The sequence below is a fragment of the Saccoglossus kowalevskii genome, chromosome 13 (assembly GCF_978046115.1).
Source record: "Saccoglossus kowalevskii chromosome 13, keSacKowa6.1, whole genome shotgun sequence".
NCBI classification, from domain to species: Eukaryota; Metazoa; Hemichordata; class Enteropneusta; family Harrimaniidae; genus Saccoglossus; species Saccoglossus kowalevskii.
Window position 1 is genome coordinate 17,507,526 of NC_140653.1, and position 19,311 is coordinate 17,526,836.

General features: G+C 32.5%; 1 protein-coding gene across 1 annotated transcript in view; it reads right to left on the reverse strand.

Annotated features, from left to right (window-relative positions):
• Positions 1-2,233: 2,233 nt before the first annotated feature.
• The window catches only part of LOC102808565 (mucosa-associated lymphoid tissue lymphoma translocation protein 1-like), a 41,111-nt gene continuing 24,033 nt past the window's right edge, over positions 2,234-19,311 (reverse strand). Inside the window, exons 9-17 of the mRNA XM_006817468.3 lie at positions 19,078-19,284; positions 17,404-17,581; positions 16,603-16,686; positions 15,508-15,629; positions 14,589-14,738; positions 14,117-14,283; positions 11,806-11,859; positions 8,964-9,044; positions 2,234-4,993 (exon numbers count right to left, since the gene is read on the reverse strand). Coding sequence (XP_006817531.1) covers positions 4,841-4,993; positions 8,964-9,044; positions 11,806-11,859; positions 14,117-14,283; positions 14,589-14,738; positions 15,508-15,629; positions 16,603-16,686; positions 17,404-17,581; positions 19,078-19,284 — 1,196 coding nt within the window. The 3' untranslated portion in view covers positions 2,234-4,840. The remainder of the gene's footprint in view (positions 4,994-8,963; positions 9,045-11,805; positions 11,860-14,116; positions 14,284-14,588; positions 14,739-15,507; positions 15,630-16,602; positions 16,687-17,403; positions 17,582-19,077; positions 19,285-19,311) is intronic.

Below are 19,311 nucleotides of genomic sequence, written 5' to 3' on the forward strand. Positions count from 1 at the left end.
ATCTATTGAAGGTCGTATCAAGATAAACTGAAAAAAAAAATATGTAAACACAGTACCGCTGTATTCAGGAGAATTACTCCACATTACGTCCACGAAATAAATTTGAAGGTGAAGCATTTACTAGCAATAAATTGACAATGTGACACGCCCTAGACCCCAATACCCATTTTGAAATGTCATTGGTTGATCCCTAGCCCCACAATGTTTTGACTGCCACTGGATATGTAGGCCCCTTTGCGTATACGTCGGAACTAGGTCGGGTTCAACAACGTTGAATTCATCACATATTGTGATATTTTCATGAGGACGTTCGTAAATAATAAATGGCCGTATGATGTACCGCAGCTAATGCAATTTTCTATAACGTACTTTGTATTCGACAAATGTGCAATTTGAAAATATCGGTAAAATTCAATTTCTGTTGTCGTTTTCAATATTGAAGAATGATTTTTGGCATAATCATATTTACTTTATGTGCCATGTATTTTATATAATGAATGGCCAGGTGTCACGGATTGTACATCAACACATGCAATGTGCTTTACTCATAAGTTTCAATTAATTGAGTAACTTATTATTATTTGTTGCAGTATTTTTGGAGACTCGTATCTCTCTATGAAATTTAGCCGCAATCGTTGATTTAAAAAAAAAAAAAAAAAAAAACGTGTCGGACTTTGTATATATTGTTACATTGACATTGACATTGTATTATATCACACTCTGATTAGTAAATAGGTATTCTCATTTTAGTTGAAATTTATATGGTGTGATATTTATTCAATAATTTGTGTGTTAGATATATTTTAACGAAGCACACAGAGAACATATTAAATAAGTATAAATATTATTGATGAATTAATTCACCACTACAATTATATTAATTTAATATACGAATACAGGTAATACAATCAAAAATACACTATAAAACTAAATACACAGCACTCGAGAACAACTTGTCCAGCATCGGCTCAAACTTCACGTGATTTTTGATACAACATAGTGACAAGTAACAAAAATAACGTATTAGATGTCTGTTGTATATATCATCATCACTTGCAAGCGTTTATGTGATGGCACAGTATAGCTCAGTATTAATACTTTCAATTTCTGACATTTATAACCAAACCTTTTTATGAGCCGTTCTCATTACACACACAAATCCGTGACACCTGGCGACGATCACCGCCATTTAATAATGTTTTCCCGTGTGCCTTATAATAATTCTTATATGAATATATAGCGCACATAATAAAGGCACTGAGCACCTTACAGAGCCATCCAGGAGTGAGAAAAAATAAATCAGGTAATGTTTCTACGAAAAAGATGAGTTTTAAGTTATGACTTGGAAATAGCTAGAGCAGTAATAGACCGGGTGTCTTGTGGGAGTTCATTCCAGAGTTTGAGCTGCAACTGAGACGTCCTCTCATTATAGAGCAACATGTTTCTATAGCGTAAATGAGTACATTACGTGTTCAATTGATTTTTGGTCCAGATATTGCAAATTTTCCATTTGTTTAGATTACAAAGTTAGCTGATTTGCAAATGTTTTTGTCGTGCTGTTTTAATTGCTTACTGTTGTCATAATGACACCAAGATCTTTGGCAACTGTAGAGATGTTGGTACCACTAATATGGATGGTATGAAGATCTGAATTTTGCATCAACTACTTATGTATATGTTTTGACCCATGTAACAGTGACATTATGCTGGGATGGTTTCAGTTTGTTTGTGATAGCCCATGTAACAGTGACATTATGCTGGGATGGTTTCAGTTTGTTTGTGATAGCCCATGTAACAGTGACATTATGCTGGGATGGTTTCAGTTTGTTTGTGATAGCCTATGTAACAGTGACATTATGCTGGGATGGTTTCAGTGTGATACAAAGTTGAGAGTCATCTGTGTGAATCATGTGATATATCAAGGCTGGGATATCAGGATGACATTAATAACATAACTCAGAGGCCTCACTATATGAGATGAGATCTAATGGCCCCTTGACAGATCCTTGAGGAATGCCTTAAGGACGTGAAAAACAGTCAGAAAGCGTATTTACAATGATGACAACTTGTTTGCAATACTACAGATTTTATCCACTGCAGAGCAGTTCCACTGATTCCATATTTGTGTGATAGAAGGTCATGGTCAATGGTGTTGAACGCTGCACTATTGTCTAGAATAATAATCTAGAACTTGTATACACATAATCATTCTTGCCGGAGATTGACACAATAATTAGAATGCATATTCATAGCATAATTGGTAGCATTTATTTAATAAAAAAAGAATTTGTATAAAACAATGGGAGTTGAAATCAAGTACATGTACTTTAAAGTACAAGTTTTGCACTCCCTAATGCCATTTTGAAATTTCAAGATAAATTTGTATAGTTTATAAGTATATATTGTATACATTTGATATGAAAGTCTGTTACTGTGCTCTCTTGCCTCCATCAATATACAAACACAATTATATATTAAAACTTTAATGAAAAGTTTCAAAAATCTTCCTTGAGATGCAAGAATTGAATTCCTACCTGCTGTATGCATACAATCTCATGAACACCTATTTTAACCTTTTGAGCATCATCATTTTTCCAGCAGTTTTTTTTAATTTTTAAGTATTTTTCTATAATTATTTTGATCATTTTAGACCAAATTGACATAATTGTATAATTACTACAGGTCTTGATTGAAATTTTGGAGAAGAATTGAATTTTTTTAAATTTGTTTTTGACTCAAAGGACTAAACCATTTGAATGGAATCATTTATTTTTATTGGAGTAAAGTCTTTCTATAATTTACAAATATAGAACAAATTTAGGAATTTATTTTTTGGCGAGTAAAAGGGTTTGCAGGTCAAATGGTGAAAGTATTGCATTATGATATTTAACATTGTGACATAAATATTAAGACTGTGCATAAAATTAACCAATATATACGCATCAAATATGACAACAAATAATTGCTCTTAACAGACTTTTAGTTTGAATAATATTTGAGCAGGCATGTTCAAACAATTACCGGTATTCATGATAACATCATTGATAATTAAAATCAGTGAGCAAGCTTAAAAACATTTCAAAAAGAATATAATAAGCACTTGCAATTAAGAAAACAAAATTTTGGCTGACTAAAGTTACCATAAGATTCAGTCACAGCAAAGGTTGTTTGTATTATATTGCAACTTGTGAATTTTAATTTGAAATGAACTTGCTAATTTTTTAAGACAGGTTTCCATATACTACAACATCATTGTTTAAATAATCCTTTTTGCATTCTCGTATACCAATAACTTTATAATTTCGCAGTCCAAAAAAAAGTATAACATCTCTGGTCACAATGCTTGTTAGTTAAAAACAAGCCAAATCAATACCTTTTAAAAAGTTTAATGTGAATAGAAAGCCGACAAATCGACTCAAAACATTCTTTCAGGATACAAGTACCACATACTAAATATATAATTACCGATACATTTAATATTAAGACTCAAAATTATTGCTTTAATAAACACAAAATAAATATTTGATCTTATGTATTTATATTATTGAAACTGAACAGCATCAGAGCCCAGAAATCAAAGTAGATGGGTGAAAAACTTATGGATTGTAATTCAATTGAAAATGAGATGTACCTTAATATTAAATATTAGAAAGTAGAATTTCTAAGATGTTATCAAATTCACAGGCACTTATAAGTGATTATGCTTGGTATACGACTGATTCAAATGATAAACATTACTTACGACGATCACAACAGTGTGTGTTTGACTAATATAAAATCATCTAGAATTTTCAAAGTATAATATTCCAGCCCACTGCCTCTACATATTATCTTGAAGTATCTTAGGAGGAGGTGGGGTATATTAGTTGTGTTGCCACAGATTAAATAGCCTATCATATTGCCTTTTCTATCTGGAATAGGGCTGTGGACAATCAGATACGACCTCCTATATGTACATAGTACATGTTTAGGAACAGACACACCACACAGGTTCATGGAGGGAAGGATGAATGGATACGAAACCATGAAAGTGAACGATGTATAAAATAAACAGCATGAATTTCAAAAGACAAGTTTTTGTGAATGAACAAATCAAGAAAAGACAGAAAATGTTTGTGAACATTTCATGGCAATCCTTTAAATAGGGTGTCAGTAACTGTAGGGTGTTGCATGAGATATGGGTCCCATACGAACTAAGATGGAGACTTTGAGGGTTATCATTTTTCAAGGTAGAGCAACAATTAAAGAAGTTGGACCAAAATGAAGGCAACCTATAAACTTTAATGTTCAGCTGCATTGTAATTTAAAGGGCGGCAGTCGTTATGTTCGATATGGGACTCATAGCGACGTATACAACGCGTGTAAAATACATTGTTTATTTATATGAAATTCGAACACACACTGCCGCTCTTTAACCATGTTAAGAATCAAGTTCAAGTTTGATTCTAGGGTTGTTTAGACCCATAAAATCTAAGACCAAAATTTACCAAATTTTAACTCGATAATTTCTGAGAACATAGGACTGTACTGACAAATATTCTGAAAATCAGAGTCAGTATTTCATGCCTTAAGGCTTGTCACTTTGTGAGTGAATTGGATTGTGGGAAAATAAATGTGTATTAACACAAATCTAACACATGCATAGCATGACAATCACCACCCTTTAAATCAAATAAAAAACAAGGGGGATTACCCATTTGTAAAACAATAAGTGCATGCATTACAAATTTTGTGTTTGCTTCAAACAGTCATTGTGTAAATGGTACATCTTTTCTCACCCCCACTTCTCTCCAATATGTAACATCTGTGTCTTTCACAATATTTCTTTTCAACAAGTCGTCTATTTCAATGGACACGACTGCTCAACTGGTCGTCTTTGGAAGATTTTAGATTTAGAAATTCCTGGCTGCGGTATTTTTAATGCCGGGCAAGTAGACTGAATTTTCTGTCCTTCATATACCATGTCCAAGATTACTGTTAACTCCAAGTCACTCTGTAATAAAGAAAAGTTTAATTTGTAAAAATATTTTACAAGTATAGTAACTGAAATATTTCATTTATAAACAAGCCTAGCATGGCATAGTCCCTGTAAATAAACATTTATGACCTTCAGTTATCTTGACCTTCAGATTACACACACCTGAGATTTTATGACCAAAATGGCTGCCAGTTGGTTATCTTTTAGTGTGTTTGCATACATGCATGTCAAAGAAAAGTTTCTAGGTCTGCGTAAAGTTTGAAGAGAATTGATCTAATATTGCTTAATTTACAGGAATGGATGTACAGACTAATTTCTAAGTAGATGTTTCAATCTTTGTCTGAACAAAGACTAAGTCAAAAAGAATGCCTTTTGTTGATTGGACAAGATTAAATTAACTTGTAATTACCGGTAGTAATATTTACAAGATTTGTTGTGAATGTAAATAAATATGAATTTTACCAAAAAGAATAACACTGACTTATTTCAGCAAAATGCTTAGGAATCAAGTGACTAAATCAACTAATAAGATGTGTTGTCAAATTTGAAGTAAATCAGCCCAAAAATGCCCACGGTTCTAGACATTGTATACCTGATTTTAGTGTATTTTTACAGTCAATAATATTTGACACAATCACACACGCATGTGTATCACTTCTACATGTAATAATCAACCATATTAGTAATCAACCAACTAGGGTGAATACTGGAGGAGGGGGGGGGGGTACAAATAAGGTCGACTGTGATTCTCAAAAGGGTTGATTGTGATTACCAAAACTGAAAAGGGTTGATCATGATTACCAAAACTGAAAAGGGTTGATCATGATTACCAAAACTGAAAAGGGTTGATCGTGATTACCAAAAGGGTTGATCGTGATTACCAAAAGGGTTGATCGTGATTGCCAAAAGGGTTGATCATGATTACCAAAGGGGTTTATTGTGATTACCAAAGGGGTTTATTGTGATTACCAAAAGGGTTGATCATGGTTACCAAAAGGGTTAATCATGATTACCAAAAGGGTTTATTGTGATTACCAAAAGGGTTGATTGTGATTACCAAAAGGGTTGATTGTGATTACCAAAAGGGTTGATTGTGATTACCAAAAGGGTTTATCGTGATTACCAAAAGGGTTGATCGTGATTACCAAAAGGGTTGATCGTGATTACCAAAAGGGTTGATTGTGATTACCAAAAGGGTTGATCGTGCTTACCAAAAGGGTTGATTGTGATTACCAAAAGGGTTGATCGTGATTGCCAAATCGTGATTGCCAAAAAGGTTGATCGTGATTGCCAAAGGGGTTGATCATGATTACCAAATGGGTTTATTGTGATTACCAACAGGGTTGATCGTGATTACCAAAAGGGTTGATCATGATTACCAAAAGGGTTTATTGTGATAACCAAAAGGGTTGATCGTGATTACCAACAGGGTGGGTTGTGATTACCAAAAGGGTTGATTGTGATTACCAAAAGGGTTGATTGTGATTACCAAAAGGGTTGATTGTGATTACCAAAAGGGTTGATTGTGATTACCAAAAGGGTTGATTGTGATTACCAAAAGAGTTGATTGTGATTACCAATAAGGTTGATCGTGATTACCAAAAGAGTTGATCATGATTAACAAATGAGTTGATTGTAATTACCAAGAGTTGATCATGATTCCCAAAATGGTTGATCGTGGTTACCAAAAGGGTTTATTGTGATTACCAAAACTGAAAAGGGTTGATCATGATTACCAAAAGGGTTTATTGTGATTACCAAAAGGGTTGATCGTGATTACCAAAAGGGTTGATCGTGATTACCAAAAGGGTTGATCGTGATTACCAAAAGGGTTGATCGTGGTTACCAAAAGGGTTTATTGTGATTACCAAAACTGAAAAGGGTTGATCATGATTACCAAAAGGGTTTATTGTGATTACCAAAAGGGTTGATCGTGATTACCAAAAGGGTTGATCGTGATTACCAAAAGGGTTGATCGTGATTACCAAAAGGGTTGATCGTGATTACCAAAAGGGTTGATTGTGATTACCAAAATGGTTGATCGGGATTACCAAAAGGGTTGATTGTGATTACCAATAAGGTTGATCGTGATTACCAATAAGGTTGATCGTGATTACCAAGAGTTGAACGTGATTACCAAAAGGGTTGATTGTGATTACCAAAATGGTTGATCGTGATTACCAAAAGGGTTGATCGTGATTACCAAAAGGGTTGATCGTGATTAACAAAAGGGTTGATCGTGATTACCAAAAGGGTTGATTGTGATTACCAAAAGGGTTGATTGTGATTACCAAAAGGGTTGATCGGGATTACCAAAAGGGTTGATCGTGATTACCAAAAGGGTTGATCATGATTACCAAAAGGGTTGATTGTGATTACCAAAAGAGTTGATCGTGATTACCAAAAGAGTTGATTGTGATTACCAAAAGAGTTGATTGTGATTACCAAAAGGGTTGATTGTGATTACCAAAAAGGTTGATCGTGATTATCGAAAGGGTTGATCGTGATTACCAAAAGGGTTGATTGTGATTACCAAAAGGGTTGATTGTGATTACCAAAAGGGTTGATCGTGATTACCAATAAGGTTGATCGTGATTACCAAGAGTTGAACGTGATTACCAAAAGGGTTGATTGTGATTACCAAAATGGTTGATCGTGATTACCAAAAGGGTTGATCGTGATTACCAAAAGGGTTGATCGTGATTAACAAAAGGGTTGATCGTGATTACCAAAAGGGTTGATTGTGATTACCAAAAGGGTTGATTGTGATTACCAAAAGGGTTGATTGTGATTACCAAAAGGGTTGATCGGGATTACCAAAAGGGTTGATCGTGATTACCAAAAGGGTTGATCATGATTACCAAAAGGGTTGATTGTGATTACCAAAAGAGTTGATCGTGATTACCAAAAGAGTTGATTGTGATTACCAAAAGAGTTGATTGTGATTACCAAAAGGGTTGATTGTGATTACCAAAAAGGTTGATCGTGATTATCGAAAGGGTTGATCGTGATTACCAAAAGAGTTGATTGTGATTACCAAAACTGAAAAGGGTTGATCGTGATTACCAAAAGGGTTAATCGTAATTATTAAAAGGGTTGATTGTGATTAAACATTATTTTGGTCTACCAGTAATTTGGTTTTAAGAAACATAATTATGCATTGTATGAAGGCTAATAAAAGACAAATAATAATGTTTACTGGAATAATCAAGAGAGACAATTAGAGATAATAGGGAGGACAACATACTGATCAATGTTATGCTTTTTGTGATTACCGATACATCCACTGTGAATGTGTAAGTATATTACTCATTGTTAGTTTCAGTATGTTATGGTTCTCGTGATTACATCCACTGTGAATGTGTAAGTATATTACTCATTGTTAGTTTCAGTATGTTATGGTTCTCGTGATTACATCCACTGTGAATGTGTAAGTATATTACTCATTGTTAGTTTCAGTATGCTATGGTTCTCGTGATTACATCCACTGTAAATGTGTAAGTATATTACTCATTGTTAGTTTCTGTATGTCATGGTTCTCATGATTACATCCACTGTGAATGTGTAAGTATATTACTCATTGTTAGTTTCTGTATGTTATGGTTCTCATGATTACATTCACTGTAAATGTGTAAGTATATTACTCATTGTTAGTTTCAGAATGTTAAGGTTCTCGTGATTACATCCACTGTAAATGTGTAAGTATATTACTCATTGTTAGTTTCAGTATGTTATGGTTCTCGTGATTACATCCACTGTGAATGTGTAAGTATATTACTCATTGTTAGTTTCAGTATGTTATGGTTCTCGTGATTACATCCACTGTAAATGTGTAAGTATATTACTCATTGTTAGTTTCAGTATGTTATGGTTCTCGTGATTACATCCACTGTAAATGTGTAAGTATATTACTCATTGTTAGTTTCAGTATGTTATGGTTCTCGTGATTACATCCACTGTAAATGTGTAAGTATTCTTTACTCACCGTTAGTTTCTGTATGTTCTTGATTCTTGTGATCAGTGATTTGTCTTTGACTGGCAGTTGCAAACGTGGATAGGTGCAATCCTGTAAATAACAATAACAAATTAATATTTATGAATGAATATGAATTTTATTCAGTACAATGGCCTCAGGCCTATGGTACAATAAATCAAAAAATAGAAAAATACATACAGAGGGATTCCTTTAAATAATTGTTGAATCTACTAGTCACAACTGGTTAAGTAGATTGACTCTGTGTTTAGAAGTGTAGAATACAAATTTTGAAATTTAAAGAACAGATAAGTTGTCAAACTGCATTAAACTAAGAAATTTTTCGTAAGTCTGATTTGACAGATAAAATATAGGTAAATATTTTTTTCTAAGATTTACATAACGTGGACATACAAGGCAAGAATGGTATTCATCCTCAACTAACCCTAAATTACATAATTTACAGATTCTCATATTCCTCGATATGTTTAGTTTAGTTTTTAGCAATTTAAAGATTAACATATAAGATTAATATGGTCAAACGCTTTTTCAAAATCGACAAACACACAATAAAGTCTGCTCTTAAGAGTGAAATATCTATTTATGATGGTGTCTAATATAAACATATTATCTAGCGTGCTATACGACTTGCGAAATCCAGCTTGATTTTTGTTCAAAGGGCAATTTCTTTCGACCCATTTGTTCAATCTGGTACCGGTATATATCATAGAAGCAAATACTTTACCCAGCAGTGATAATAATGTAATTCCCCTATAGTTATTAACATTTTGAATTAACATTTTTGTATAGCGGTACAATCAGCCCCAATACCCAATCACTCGGAAAGTAACCAGGAGAATATAACTTATTGAATAATTTAACTAGTAAAACTGTAAATTTGGTGGGACATTTTTTTAACAATTCAACTGGAATGCCATCATACCCTGTAGTTTTACCCCTTTTCATGTCATGAATTACTTTGTTAACTTCCTCAAGTTCGTCACAATTAATATGGTTACAATCCTGGTCACTTTCTTGAAAGTTAAAATTGTCCACAAACTGTTTAACCTCTTCGTAAAAAGGGTCCACATCAATTTCACCTTCATTATAACTGAACAGATTTCGAAAATAACCAAACCATTCATCGTTAGAAATATTTAAAGAAGGGCTATTTTTATTTGTTTTTAGCAGGGACCAAAAGTTTTTTGAATTTGTTTGTTTGGATTCCTCCTGGACAGTAGTTTAAATTTCTCTCTCTCTTCAAATTGTTTTTTCTTTAGTGCCAATAATTTCCGATAACTGGCTTTTTGCTTTCTTAGGTTATCGAGCGAGTTATGTGTTCTGGTTCGTCTAAATTCATTCAGTGCTCTAGTTGCCATGGTTTTTGCAACGGAACAATCATGATCATACCAAACTGTTGAATTTTCATGCTGCCTTGGTTTCCCATTTTTGACCACATGTTTCATTTCAGCTGCGGCAGTATATAAAAGATCAACAATACGAGTAATTGACTCATCCAAACTATTGCTACTCATCAAATCATAAATTGATTCCAACATGAAAGCAGCGCGTTCTCCGTTCCAAAAACGGTGAAAATGTTCGCTATATTAAATTAATATTTATATACATGTAATGGTAACATTATGGTTGAATGCTATCTGTGTGTTTTTGACATGTGCGCATATTTCAGAATATATAACAATGACAATATTCTTTTCAAAAAGTGGCTACAATTAATCTTATTATTAATAATTAATCAGATTTGTCTGAAATCAAACCATAAAAAACAAATATTTTTACTAATTTACTGTAGAGAAGCAAATATTTACTCGCAGTGTTTGAAACAGTTTCAGACATTGGAATCACTGTTGTCTCCCCTCAATTTTGTTTGTACATATTTCAATTAGGTGAGAATATTGATGGTAAATATTACACATTCTGCCACAGACACTGTATTCCCTTATAGGGGCTACCGGTAGCTATCAGGATGTATGTGACCACCTTCTTAAAATAAGAGGTCTAGTTAAACACAGTCCCAGTAGACTTTGACCAAATATGTTCTCCAAAAATCTATGGCACACTTACTAACCAAAGAATACAGGGGCCAGCCCTTTCTGGTGTCCAGCCCCAGGTAGGATATTGGATCTCGTTACACAAGTTCAAAATTTTAATTGGGCTGAAACTGCCTGAAGGTAGAAGCTTAGTCATAATTTTTGACAAAATTGGTCATAAAGCGCATGACAATGTTCTTTAGTTTATTATGTACAATCATGAAGCTAATGTCCCATAGTACAATGAAATAGCATTATTCCATAGAACACAATGTTAAAAAAAAATTGCATTTTTTGACACTTTTTAAAACCCAGATTTTTTAAATAATTCAAAACAACCAAATGTACTCCATCATTAACAATATATGATTTTTTCAGCACATGTCACCAGGCTAGATTTTGAGATATTGCTGATATTGCCATAGAAACCTATAGTAAAAGTGTTATAGTAGTGACAACATTTTCTCGAAAAAAGGCTGGTGACCCCCAACTTTTTTTAGGTCAATATCCTTGTATTGTCTTGGAGTACAGTTTATTGCAAAATGAATAAATTCTGGGTAGTTTAATTTTATGAGTAGGCTTCTACTTTAAAGGGAGGTGGTTATCATAGCACGTACTGTTTGTTAAGGGACGTACATAAGGCATTTAAAATACATTGTTTGCTTACACAAAATTTGAACACGGGCTGCGCGACAAGCATCAGCGAAATTTATAATTCTGTTGGCAGCAACAGAATAGCCATCTTGTTGTTGTTAGGTAAGAAATGAATGAACAGAATAAGAACTCAAAATGTTGTTACTTACTGCAATAGTGTCATTATAACTTCTATTGGCATACTTTATATTTACATCCAGCTCCTAGAATGGTGGAATTGAACTTGAAATTAGAAAAATATACACACTGCAGGAAAATGATGTAACGACTAAATACAGCAATAACATAGGATATGTGACAGGGTAAATAATTAAACATGTACTATGTGTACGACTCAAACTGACATTCACATTCTCAAAAAAAAAATGCATGAAAACTAAACTTATTAGGCAGATGGTAGACATTTTTTTTTTAATCATTTTCTTGCTTTTGATAATTGCTTTCGTAGAATTTGTATGTTTTAAATATGTGTTCTAGTAGTTAGTGTAACCATTTTAATTCCTTCTGAGGAATTTTAAGTGTTCCGATAAACAAGGAGAGACGGTGAAACCCTTTGGTATTCACGTCACAGTGTTGTTAGACACAGACACGAACAATTCTGATCTAGCCATGCATATAGATGTTGTGCTGGTTTGAATAATACACTCATTCCATGGTTACCAGCTGTGTAATAATTGTTATTTCTGTGTTTTACTTCCTATATTTAGTACTATATTATAGCATTGTCAATGTCATTGCCACGGATTATTCGTGATAATGTATTACATTATTGAGCATCAAGGCTCCGTACCATGCATAGGTATACAATGTTGAGTTCGAAAGACAAATACAGAAACGGGTATTTAATAATAAGGGAAATTATGGGGTGTAAACAATTAAAATCAAAATTGATAATAAATAACTCTGAGCTATATGAATAATTTGCTGAATGTTTGCTCAACTAATCATTAATAAAAATTATATTATAGCATTGTCAATACCAGCGAATTTTATGACGTCATTGTCACAGAATATTCGCGATAATGCATTGCATTATTGAGAATCAAGGCCCCGTACCATGCATAGGGATAGAATGTTGAGTTCGGGAAACAAATAAAGAGACAAGCATTTAACAATAAGGGAAATTATGGGGTGAAAACGATTAAAATCAAAACTGAAAATGAACATGTCATTGTTAATGACACAGTCCCCGTCCAAAATTTTGTAATCTGATATAAAAATTTGATGCTGATGAAGTCATTGAGATTAGATTGAAACCATTAATAGGAGATGGATTTGTAAAAAACTATGATTAAGTGCTTTTACACAAGAATTGGACATTTGGCAGTCATATTGAATCAAATTACAAAAATGATGTTCATGTTGATGTATATATTGGTATACTGTCTTTGTACAAAATTTAAACAGAAATGTTCATTGCATTCATGGGAAAGTAGGCATGGGTATAATGAAAAACAAAATGGCCACAAGTCAGCCATATTTGCTTGAATCACGGGAAAAAAAATGATGTGCACCTACAACCCAATATGTATGATCATCATACCAACTTTGATCCAAATCGGCCCAGTCATCTCCGGGAAACTGCTGTGGACACGTTTAGATATCAGAAATAGCAAATTTTACATTCAAAATGACCACCAGTTGGCCATTTTTTCTCCGATCATAAAGTAACTTGACGCGCATATGTGATACATTATGTTTTGTCTTCATGTAAAGTTTGAATGCAATTCGTCAATGGGTGTCCGAGATATAGTTCCTGACATACGAACAGACGGAACGAACCCAAATTAATAGTCGCACATGTATGACATCGCACATGTATGACATAGCACATGTATGACATCACATATGTATGACATCTCATCTGTTTGACATCTCATATATATGACATCTCATATATATGACATCTCATATGCATGACATCACACATGTATGACATAACACATGTATGACATCACATACTGTACGTATGACATCACACATGTATGACATCTCATATGTATGACATCACACATGTATGACATTTCATATGTATGACATAACATATGTATGACATCACATATGTATGACATTTCATATGTATATCACACATGTATGACATTTCATATGTATGATATCATACTTGTATGACATCACCCATGTATGACATTTCATATGTATGGTATTTCATATGTATGACATCACCCATGTATGACATCACACATGTATGACATTCCATATGTATGATATCACACATGTATGACATTTCATATGTATGACATCACATATGTATGACATTACACATGTATGACATCACAAATGTATGACATTTCATATGTATGACACCACACATGTATGACATCACCCATGTATGACATTTCATATGTATGACAACACACATCTAAAAAGTTATACATATTAATTAACATAAACAGCATCAGACAAAACAAAACATGTCAATAAATTTGTACATTGACCTACCTTTGGAAAATTGTGAAGCGTAGCAATACATCGAGTGGCTTTACCGGGATCTACAACCTGCACGTATATCAGCATCACATTGGAGAATTCCGCAGTAAAATGGATCTTAACTTTAACTTGAAATGTTTGTAAATCAAAAGCTACCAATAATGGGTTCATCGGCATGACTGAGAGTAAACATAGTAAAAGAGCAAACACACATGTTTAAATATAAATAAATATATTACAAATGTGTATACATGGTTAATTTTAATGTTTCTTCAAAAAATACTTCAAATTTTTGTCATTTTTTCAAATCGCCACGAAGATCTCATTGGCCATTTGCGAAAACGGTCATAATCTGTTATGATGTTTCAATGCTTGATTCGACCTGCAACTATGTCCTCTGAAAGGTCAAGTCTGATAATAATCAATCAAAATGCTGTGTCGTACTGATGCGGTAGTGAATCACCGATGTTTATTAAAAACTTACGATGAGCTTCTTCCCATCTCATTCTACGGATATTAAACTCCTGTGTGTGACCGTCGCTGATGATCTCATCTCGTAGAGTACGATGGTCCCGCAGATCACTCTTGACCTCTGGATACTGTTTTTCCCGTACATCTTTGTCATCCTTGATAGCTTAAAAAATAGTCACAATAACATGATAAATAATGCTTGACGTTCTTCATTCTTCATATTGGTAATTTGACCAAAGATGAAATGTACCGGTTTAAATAGAAGTACCGGTACATATTTTATTTCGAAAACGTTTATGAGATAAATGGACGGCACAAGGCCTGTTCAAAGCGTCAATATAGTTTTGATTCAATGTCAGTCAATGATGATTCGTCAGTCAATGATGACTATGTTTGTGAGATACTACTATATTCTGCATGATGAAACACAGTTGTCGACCATTTCGAACGGCATAGCTTTTACTCATATACGTAATTTCGTTGTCGCAAAATTGCTTCACCATTAGAAGGTGCGACTTGGTGAAATGAAATGGTGTATTGCCTGAAAGTCTGATCTGTTTCTCAGATTATTTGTTATTAATCCAATATGCTAAGGCAAGTTGATCTTGAAACCCTGTATTTCTGAAGTGAATAATTACAACTGGGCGCTAACACGATCTGGTACGATAACTGTATAGTGACAACAAAAGAAGTTTAGACCTATGTAGCAAATTTAGGAATTTAAGTTTGATTGAATTCCAAATAAACTAATAATAATAATCTTATGGGATGAATGACATTAACATTAATTGCAACTGTGTATCAAGTTTAAATGAAAATGGAGCCAAATATTTGATTTTGACTAGGAGTGACAGCTATTGACTTAAATTTTAAGGTTCATTGGGAGTTTACTGAGAACATATACAAGTCAAACATAGAATCAAGATACATACCTTCTATTACTTTATCAAGCATAGTATTGACTTTTAATCTGGATGCCAAATGTAATTTCAAATATTTCATGAAGATTCCATTAGACGCATCTTTTAACTCAAATGCTTGTGTATTTGGAGAACTGTAATAAAACAAACAGGTACATGTATATGCAAATATATTTATTATCGAGAAACACCTTTTAAAACTTATGTAACCTGTGTTATTAAAAAAATATGGGCATACAAAAATTATGTTCAGTCTATATCTTTTTAGTAAATATGATTATAAGAAGATAAAATAATTTTTTGTTAAATTTTATTTGTATCAATTGTAATTATATTGTGACATTGTACCGTAGGTTTATAGTGCACTGAACTCACAGAAGGTATTATTAAAGATGGCCACAACACAACATTAACCAATAATGATAAATACTGTGGAATACTTTATTTTCGCTTGGAATTAATTTTCGCTATTCTCGCTGAAAGAATGATTCAGTGAAAATAAATTCCATACAAAACACAAAAAAAGTCTATTCAGCAAAAATTAAATCGAGCTAACATAAAGTATTTTACAGTATATGTGCTATCTCACAAGCAGACATATAACATATGGATATCCCCAAACAGTGCAACCTTTAAATTGATATATACATAGTTATGCTAATTAACTGACATGTTATTGGTGCAACCGAAAATCAAACATTGTTATATAATAATTTATAATAAACATCTTGTTAGTTAGAACATTTGTAATTTAGTAAAGCAAATTTTAAATTTTATATATAAAAAAAAAGTTAAAAAAAAAGAAATCATTTTTCATTTGTGCCTTAAGACACAAGTCACATACAATTTTATTTTAGATTTTTTATGATAAAGTATACATGTAGTTACGGCCGTAAGCAAAGTTTACGTTTATTGCATTTGAATGAATGGCATAGTTCATGCGTTGTTATTAAAAACCAAGTAAAGAACGATTAAACAAGTATATGCATCGTTGTTGACAGTCCCGCCAAACATCGTCAAGGTTGAATTTGCATAAAATACAGTAATTAACAAAGTAGGTGGTATATTAATGGTAATTAGTTAATTAGTAATTATTACGGTACTTACGATGCATATCCAAAAACAGTATTTCCACACACTCTTGGTTTATATGGAATCACATTCTCAGGTTTTGCCCCGTTACACACATTTCTGATGAAAAATAAATAAGCATCATAATGTTATAACTACTCCAATTATACACAATATTTTACTTTTAGTATCAGATTAACCATGAATGTCCAATGTATGTACCAAGTTTGAATGAAATCTGTTCATACATGAGAAATAATTTCAGAAATGCTTGATTTTGATGAGTTTTTAGCACACAAATGGCCACCATTCGGCCATTTTGAAATAAATCATGATGTGCATGTTGCCCATATGATATGTGATGTATTCATGATTTGACCAAGCATACAGGTTGAGATAGACGGATGAACGCACGGACGCACGTATGCACAAACGTCAAAACATCCAAAAAGACACACAAGTCTCTAAATCCTAATGAGTTGTTGCAATGCCCCCACAGCCTTCTGTGCCGGCTTTTATAGGAAAGAGCCCAGAAGCATATATTTGTGAGAAGGACGTGTAATTAGCCTTTGACGACACTAGCGTGTTATACCACATTAACAGCCAGTCCAAACGACTGGAAAAAGTACCCAGCAGGCTTCACTCACTCACTATTAAACTAACTTGATTGGCATGAATTCACTTTTCAGCAAAATTTAAGTTTTCTATTTCCAAATTAAGGAAAAGATTGAACTATGCCCAAGAGATGCAATCGATGTCTTAATATATACCGGTATCTATCTAAATATGAAAAATGAACATAATAAAATATAGTTTTTAACAAATATCTAGTCTTACTCTTTTCTGCAGATGTCCAGTAAGAGTACATTGAGTCCTGTATTCCTTTGTTGCATTTTATCTAAGATATACTGAGCACAGAGACAGTCTTCAGTTGTGTAGTAACTAGGCGCATCAACCGGAAGTAAGTAACTCTGACCTTGAGTTTCAAACCCGTGACCAGCAAAGTAAAACAATCCTATAATACAGAAAGTGATCAAAGGATAAGAGCGAGAGAAGGGGAAAAAACCACACAATACTGCAATCAGAATATGTTTCCATTGTAACTATTGTCTGAATATTTTTAAATTACATAATTTATCTACATCTCTGGAGAAAATGATTCTTATATGTCAGAATGGTAATAAAATATTTTCTTCCTATAGAATTAACTATTTTTTTAACAATTTAAGTGTCCATTTTTATCCACCGGTAGTATTATACCAATTTCTATCTACTGTTATTATTTCCATTTATTGATATCTACATTTTATCTATTAACAAGTATATATTTCTATTTAGTACATGTATTATACTTTCTATCTATATTATCATTTCCATCTATTGTTATTTACATTTCTATCTATTGTTATCATTTCCATCTATTGTTATTTACATTTTTATATATTGGTATTTACATTTCTATCTATTGTTATTTACATTTCTATCTATTGTTATCATTTCCATCTATTGTTATTTACATTTTTATCTATTGTTATTTACAATTCTGTCTATTGTTATTTACATTTCTATCTATTGTTATTTACATTTCTATCTATTGTTATTTACATTTCTATCTATTGTTATTTACATTTCTATCTATTGTTATTTACATTTCTCTCTATTGGTATTTACATTTCTATCTATTGTTATTTACATTTCTATCTATTGTTATTATCATTTCCATCTATTGTTATTTACATTTCTATCTATTGTTATCATTTCCATCTATTGTAATTTACATTTTTATATATTGGTATTTACATTTCTATCTATTGTTATTTACATTTCTATCTTTTGTTATTATCATTTCCATCTATTGGTATTTACATTTCTATCTTTAGTTATTATCATTTCCATCTATTGTTATTTACATTTCTATCTATTGGTATTCACATTGCTATCTATTGTTATTTACATTTCTATCTATTGTTATTTACATTTCCATCTATTGTTATTTACATTTCTATCTATTGTTATTTATGTTTCCATCTATTGGAATCCACATTTGTATCATTATTTACATGTTTTATTCTGATTTCTATAATCTATATATCTATCAATGTCCTCATTTTTTATCTTCTATTATCCTCATTTCTATGCAATTATTATCCCAATTTCAAGCTACTATTATCATCATTTCAAAAATCTACATTCTATCTATTAATATCCTCATTTCTACTTAAATGTTATCTCCAATTTTATCTATTATCTTCATTTCATTAGTTTATATCTATCCACTGTTATCCATATTCTAAACAACATGTCTATTCTTCTCCTCATTTATTTACAATTGTTATCCAGAATTCTATTATTATCCTCATTTCCACTTACTTATCTTTTTTTCTATCTATTCTTATCCACATCGTTATCTACATTTTATTGTTACCATGTTTCTATAAAATAGATCTACAATTCAATTTTTTTCAGATATCTATCTTTTGACAACCACATATTGACACTAAAGACACATACCATAGACACCAGAATCCAACAATTCAGAAAAAGCACTAACAGCAGCCTCCATTTCAGAAAGTGTCAGATCAATCAATGAGACCACTTTGTAATTACACTCTGTTGTCAGTATTTCTGTTATTGTATACGCATCTTTCACGGGAGCTTTCAACTGTTGCTCACATCGATAATCTTGATTACCTATCACCAAGGCAACCTTATCAGTTGCTGAAAATGAATAAATGAAAAATTTAT